This window comes from Cryptomeria japonica, chromosome 2 (assembly GCF_030272615.1).
Source record: "Cryptomeria japonica chromosome 2, Sugi_1.0, whole genome shotgun sequence".
Lineage (NCBI taxonomy): Eukaryota > Viridiplantae > Streptophyta > Pinopsida > Cupressales > Cupressaceae > Cryptomeria > Cryptomeria japonica.
In genome coordinates, this window is record NC_081406.1 from 184,538,976 (window position 1) to 184,546,433 (window position 7,458).

The 7,458-nt window shown below is 34.4% G+C and overlaps 1 protein-coding gene across 1 annotated transcript; it reads right to left on the reverse strand.

Moving 5' to 3' along the window:
- Nucleotides 1–891: 891 nt before the first annotated feature.
- Nucleotides 892–2,229, reverse strand: LOC131054162 (WUSCHEL-related homeobox 4-like). The gene is made up of 4 exons (XM_057988629.2): nucleotides 2,011–2,229; nucleotides 1,636–1,899; nucleotides 1,325–1,413; nucleotides 892–1,223 (listed from the first exon to the last, which is right to left on the reverse strand). Exons 1-4 carry the CDS (start codon nucleotides 2,030–2,032, stop codon nucleotides 1,116–1,118), a joined length of 483 nt encoding a protein of 160 aa, XP_057844612.2. The 5' UTR covers nucleotides 2,033–2,229; the 3' UTR covers nucleotides 892–1,115.
- Between the last annotated feature and the right edge of the window lie 5,229 nt (nucleotides 2,230–7,458).

Consider the following 7,458-nt stretch of genomic DNA (forward strand, 5'->3'; position numbering starts at 1 on the left):
ATCCTAACACTGAACCAAATAGAACTATAATCTTTACAATAACCAAAGTTGAGCCCTAATCTTAAACCTAATCGAGAACTACACTAAATCCTAACCCTAACCCTAACCCTAACACAAAAGTAAATCCCCACTCTAATACTACATAAAATTGAATTCTTACCATAAATTTATTTGAACCCTAAGCCTAATACTAAACTAAAATCCAAATTAAATCATAACCCTAAACCAAATTGAACACTAAACTAAATTAAATATTGAATGCTAGTAATTTTAATAGAAAACTTTGTGCACCCTAAGCTCTTAAATGTTAGGGGCACATCGCCATTACATATCTTTGAATTATTATTATTATTATTTTAATTAGACTGATCCTAAGACCTTCCCATCCTATGGAAGGCCAAGAGTCACAACTTAGATGTCCCTATTGGGAATTGAACTTGGGTCTCAACCTCTTGGACTATTTTGACCATTTTTTTGTTTATATTAGTAAACTTAAGTTCTTAGAGCTATTGTTATAGATAATAGGTAGTTAAAAATGAATGCTTGAGATTTGTTATGCATGTGAGGGTCAAAATATGGTCATTTTGAATTAGTGTCTCAGATATATTCCATAATTTTCCATTAACCATTATGTCCGCCACAAAATTTGCACAATTGATCCAATACTTATACACAAATGCCACAATTATCATGCACTATTGATACCAATAACATTACCAAATTAATCTAATTACTAAATTTTTTCTGAATATACCAATAGACAACTATTGACTTGGTAACCGATTTGTTTAATAAGATTTTGATTAATCAACTCTAATTAAAACATATACAGTAAATATTCCCCAATATTCCATCCTCCCATAACCATTCCAAAAGAGTGAAATCTTTAACATTTCATATTCATATTTCAAAAACTGAAGAGATACATCATTGAAAACCTTCATATATAGAAATCTCTGCAAGTGCTACAAGATCACAAAACGTAATTCATTCTGTAGCATTGCAGCAATATAGAACATGCCGTACTACATTTTCATATTCCGAATATCTTCATTCAGAATCGTGTTTATTAAACCATACAATAGACAAAATCAAAACCAGGAATACCAACGCCCTCACATATCAGGATGCAAAGGAAACAAATCCAATGTCCTGATATCAGACGGATCTACAGATGAATACCTGCGAGGTCCGCTATCGACTTCCTCTTCCTCTTCCTCCATCTGCATATTAATATATATATTGTTCAGAAAGATGCCGTAACCTTGTTCATACAACATATAATACGAAAGACAAGCCATAATGTATAAACGCGGTTTCATACTTGTACAGAGCTCTTCCTGTCAGATGACCTCTTCGAACGGAATAAAGAAGTCCAGCTGCGTGGCTTAAGCACTGCAGGCCATTTTGAGGCTGAAATATACAATTTTTAGGTTAGTTAAGCTTAAAAATCAATGTCAACAATAAATTTGTAAGAATCCATTTTTATGTTATGCTGTTCTTAGATTAGATCATTTATAACCATCAGAATGCCCTAATGATAAATCATAGATTGTGATCAGAAAGAAACTTTCACATAATCAAATTCAGAAACAGCAAAACATCTGATCATTAAGAATCTATCCCAATACTCACATGATGTTTCTGGTTTTTCTCTCTTCCGTCTATCTCTGGCAGCGGCATTCTGAAACCAGTAGAAGACGTTTTTGCCTTCAACAGGACCATAAAGCTGCAGCTCTGCAGTAATGCGGTTTACTTGCTCCACAGAAGGCTTTCTAGTTCCACTCGCGAAAAAGGACTCCAATATTCTTTTTTGACTCTCCGTTGGCTTCCATTTAGTGCAAACACTCCTCATGCTTGCACCGTCTACAAGACTGGCAGATCTGGTAAGCCTGGAATCTGATAAACACAAAATAATAGAGTTATACGGCAATAAACAACATCGCACCGAAATGAAAAAAATTCATTTAAAAAAAAAATGTGAGCAACCCAATGACCCAGTTGGTTTACCTGCAGCAGATCCGCGATCCATTATGCTTCGCAGGCCCTAAACTCGAAATATCCTCAGAAACTGAAGTTACTTCTCTAAACCTAGAGAGCTTACCCAGCAGAATATCTCAGGTACCTCAAAGCCGATGGTAGGTAGTCAAAGGATAAGGGTGGTATAAATAGGCAGAATACGAAGGAAAAAGTAAAAGGAAGAGCAGATTCAATGGATTTTGGATTGGAGGAAAATGAGTTCGGTGGGAGGGAATTGTTTTCCACCGTTTAATATGAGGGAGTTGGAGACAAATTAATAAATGAGTCTCAAAGTTGATTGGGTGAAGGAAAAGGAGGATTAGAATCAATGGATTTTGGGAAGGAGGAAAACGAGTTCGGTAGAAGGAAAGTGTTTTCCACCGTGCGATATGAGGGAGTTGGAGACAAATTAATAAATGAGTCTCAAAGTTGATTGGGTAAAGAAAAAGAAAGAGCAGAACCAATATATTTTGGGAAGGAGGAAAATGAGTTGGCCGAAGTGAAGAGTTCTCTACCGTTTAATCAAATAATATTAAACGAGTTATGAGGTATGCCAATGCTTTTTGGGAAAGGAAAATGAGTTCTGTGAAAAGATAGAGTTCTCCACGTGTAACCGAATAATATTAAATGAATTATGAGGACGTATGTGATTGGATTTTGGGAAAGAGGAAAATGAGTTGGATGGAATGGAAGAGTTGTCCAAGGTGTAATCCAATAATATTAAATCAGTTACGAGGACATATGTCAATGGATTTTGGGAAAGAGGAAAATGAGTTGGATGGAATGGAAAAGTTGTCCAAGGTGTAATCCAATAATATTAAATGAGTTATGAGGACGTATGTCAATGGATTTTGGGAAAGAGGAAAATGAGTTGGATGGAATGGAAGAGTTGTCCAAGCTGTAATCCAATAATATTAAATGAGTTCCAAGGTATGTGATGGGTAGTAGGTAGGCCACAAATAAACTAGCATAAGTGAAAACTAAGATAGGCTTTTATAATCTACTAAAACGTTTAAAAAAAATTCAGCAGGATGTAAATAATTTTTAAGAGATTTTAGAGTAGTGGAAGTTGTCAACTAGAATAAAAAGATGTGGTGTTATTTTAAATGGTTAAAGTAAATATAAATTTATTATCTTAAATTTGTAAATAAAATTTAAACAGGGTTTGAAGGAGAATAAAACTAGTACATATATATCAAATAAACTTATTAAAAGAAGTCAAAGATTTATCAATCTTGAAGTGCCTGTTTATTATAATAGAATTGTAAGCCAAATTTATTTTGATTATAATATAAAAAATAGATAGAAACAAAACTTAAATTCTTGTAATATGAAGAACATGTGTCAAAAAATTATCTTATTATCACCCTAAAATTTAATAATAATATTTAAATCAATAAAAATATATTTAAATTTTTTATAATAATTAAAGTTTTAAGTTAAATGTATACTATTATTCATTGCTACTAATAATATTCGATATTCTTTTATCTTATCAAATAAAGAATACCAAGAACTACTCATTTTTAAAAAAAAATTACATAGAAAGATAACAATTATTCAAATAAATAAATTATGTAAGAGATCAACAATGTTTTCATGTCAACATTTGTTATATATACAAAATTAATTATTATACTTCTCAATATAAAATAAATTAACAAAGTCACAAGGAATGTTATGTGTCAAACAAGCTTTGTTCCTTCTTTATAAATTATAATCATAATAAACCATAAAATGAGACTCCCCATAATCCATAAAAAATAAAAAATTATTGGAATAAAAAAATTATGCTACATAATGATATAATCTTTTTAAAATATAAGAAAAAAAAAAAGAAGAAAACATTGGCACAAATCACATTATATATTCAACACTCTTTGGCATTTCCCTATAAATTATAATGATGATCAACCATAAAAGTATAATTTCAATGATTCTTAAAAATTAATATTTATTCATAAAAATAAAATATATAAAAAAAATGCTAGAAGGAGCTCTTATGGTCAAACACCCTCTTAGGAAAAAACTCCAATGTAATTTCCAAATAATATACCAATCTTCCCTCTTGGCCTTCTAGGATTCTTGCTAATCCTCCCTTTCCAATGAAGCCTTGGACTACAAATCAATGGGATATTGTGAGATTTTGCCAAGATCAAGAGGCAATGGAAAGCACAAATAAGAGAGAACAAAATAGATGATAGAAATAAAATGTATTCTATGAAGATGAAAAATATGATCAACTAGATCATTAAGCATTACATACAATAAATATGAGCCTGCTTATATAGGCAAGGCTAGAGATATGTGAGCACACAAACATGACATGTGGCTCAATAAGAAACAAGGGTAGGTAGGAAATAGGTGTGGGTAGGTATGAGAAACATTATAATAGTCCACATGAGGTGGATCACCCACTGAATGTGGAGTGTAACAACAAGATCAACACCATAAAAAATGGAAATTCTCCTACACACACTATCCCAATGTGGCACAAACACCCAAGTGTCTCATACCCAAACTACTATGAAATGAATTTCCTAAGTAAACTTAAGTAAGTGTAATAATATCCAAGATGAATAATTATTTACACCAACACCCCCCCTTAAGTGCAACTTAGGGGAATGCACTTAAGTCTATAATGCAACTAAGCAATGCAAGATGGGTCCCAGCTACTAGGCCATGTTAGGTACCCATGTACAAATGCAAATGCATGAAAACCAATGCAATGAAATCTCTCACAAAGTGGGGAAAGAGAGAAAAACCCAATGGGAAAAAACCCTCCCACAAAAGAGAGATGAAAGCTATACAAGAGAACTCTCATAGAAGAATGTGAGGAACACAACCCCATGTGAGGAAAAATCCCCCCCCATATGAGAGAAGAAGAAGAAGAAGAAGAAGAAGAGAGACTAGGAAGCCCCCCCTCAATGTGGAATGTGCACTAATGATAGAAGCTCGATGTATGAAGAAACTGCTCCACGAACATCGAACAACATTCCTCCCCTTAGGAAGAAACAAAACCAAAGGTGTATCCATGAAGTTTCCCCGTTCATGAAGGGAAGATGTATGAAAAAAACTCATGATGAAAAGAATCTCTAAAAACTAATCAAGTGTCCTCATGTCGATGCTGAAATATACCCCCTCCAAATGTGGTAAAGTGTGCCACACTGCTGAAAAAAGCACTCCAAGATCTAGTGGAGATGGATGTAGAACATGTCCGAAAGACTCACATGTCTCCTCAAAAGATAAAGAGACCTCCTCCAACTGTTGTACATAAGTATCCACAATCATGTCAACCTCGAAAGAATGATCATGTAGAGAATGAACAAGAGGGTCAGTGTGTTCCCTCGCAACAATTGAAGAAGGATCATCTTCATCAAAGAGAAGATGAATGTCATCAATGATGTCTCCCAAATCTGCAATGTTTGTCAAGTAATCATCCCATGAATCTGAAGTTGGAAGACAATGAATATCCTACTGCATTGAATCACATGAAGGAAAAACTGTTGCACTATTCGCATCATTAGGTGCAATAGGTGATGTGATATCAATATGAGGAGATGAAATAAAAGACTCAAGAATGGGTTCACATGTGAGAATCCCCATGTTCAAGTACCCAAAGTTCTCCTCAAAATCTGAACCATCACAAGAAGTGTGATCATCATGTGTAGAATCATCAAATGTGAAGTCATCATCATCAACAAAATCTGAAAAGGAGTATAACCAAGATGCATGATCAACCACCCCAGTCACAATGATAGCTCTAGTCTCCAAGTATCTAATGAAAACTGACTTAGGTGTGAACTCCACAACTATCTTAGTTGCACCATGTGTGATTTGATAGATAGAAAGGAGATTGTTTGTCAAGTGGGGTACGCACAACACATTATTGAAGTAGTTATCCCCAATGCCAATAGATCCTTTCCCAATCACATCCATGTATGTATGATTGCCCATCAAAATATGTGGCATGGTGCAAGGCTCAAATGTAGAGAACATAGACTATGAAGATGCCATATGATGAGAAGCCCCTGAATCTAGAAGCCATCTCTCTGAATCATGACTGATAGTAGCACATAGAGCTTTTCCTTTTCTTGTCCCAAAAGAGTGAGTCTTCCCACTTGTAGAAGCCATGAATGCTTTCCCTTTTCCTTTTGAATGTGAGGAAGTGGAAGTTGATGAATCATCCTTCTTGCAGACATTAGGCAAATCAATGTTATGCTTTTTGAGGATATGTGTGAGCTCATCAATCTTCTTAGAATGACAATGACGCTCCTGATGACCAACCTTTTTACAATAGGCACAAGTAGCTCTCTCCTTCTTTGGTGATTTATCCCTCTTGGAAGAGGATGAATCTCTTTGTTGTAGAGAAGATGATGCTTTGTCCTTAGGCTTTGATTGCCATTTCTTCTTGTTTGAGTTGTCCTTTCCTTGATTTCTTTTGTTCCCTTGATTTGCCACTAATGCTTGAGACTTAGAAGCCTTAATAATGCCCATGCTTATCAACTTAGTTTGTTCCATCATCAACATTTCATTGAAACCATCAAATGTAGGCATTGTGTAGCTTGAACCCATTGTCATCCTATGGGTTTGGAAACTAGAAACAAATGTTGCATATTCTTGACGAAGCTTGCCTATCAAGTTGAATATCAATTGAGTATCCTTCTTATCAATGCCACAATCTTTGAGTTGTGCCCTCAACTCATTTCCCTTAGTGACATAATCTTGTATAGTATCAAAGTTCTTGGGATCTAACATGGTGAGATCACTATCATTTTGATATCCCCTAATCTCATCAACTTGACCATACAAGTCTTGAAACTTTTGCCAAGCATCCTTGGTTAGAGTACACTTCTCAATATGAAAAATGAGATCCTTTGATACATACTTTCTTAAGGTACCAATTGCCATGATATTTTTAGTGAGCCAATCCAAGTGACCAACTAGATCAACCTTAGGATTAGCGGGAGCAACAATAGTTCCATCAATGTAATGAGTTAGTCCTTTTTCCATAAGTTTACTCCATGCATCAATTTTCCAAGTAGCATAATTATGAGGAGTTAAGAGGAAAAACTTAGAAGAACCCATACCAGCAAAAAGGAAGGAACACAAGAGCACAAAAGCACAAGAGACACCCCTCAATCAAAGTACCCCCCAAAAATGATGATTTTGGCACTTTATATGTAGTGCGTGTATAATATGCCACATGTAAACAATGGAAAAGTGGACTTCTGATTTCAATTTACAACTTCTTAAAATGAGATCTAAGAGACTTCAACAAATACTGCTAGTGATCTAAACTGAGATCCAAGCAAAATGCACGTACCAAATATGCCAAAAATGACCAAATACTAAAAGTACTATTTATACTTAAAATCACTACAAATAGATGGCATATTATGAAAGTAGATGAAAAAATATGCACTTCCAAAAAAAATG

What these genes read in the sequence shown, in the direction of transcription:
- LOC131054162 (XM_057988629.2), bottom strand. Translation starts at nt 2,032, where the DNA reads ATGGATCGCGGATCTGCTGCAG. An exon ending in GGATCGCGGATCTGCTGCAG is followed by an intron (nt 1,900 to 2,010) that starts GTAAACCAACTG and finishes TGTGTTTATCAG; the next exon opens with ATTCCAGGCTTACCAGATCT. An exon ending in AGAAAAACCAGAAACATCAT is followed by an intron (nt 1,414 to 1,635) that starts GTGAGTATTGGG and finishes TGTATATTTCAG; the next exon opens with CCTCAAAATGGCCTGCAGTG.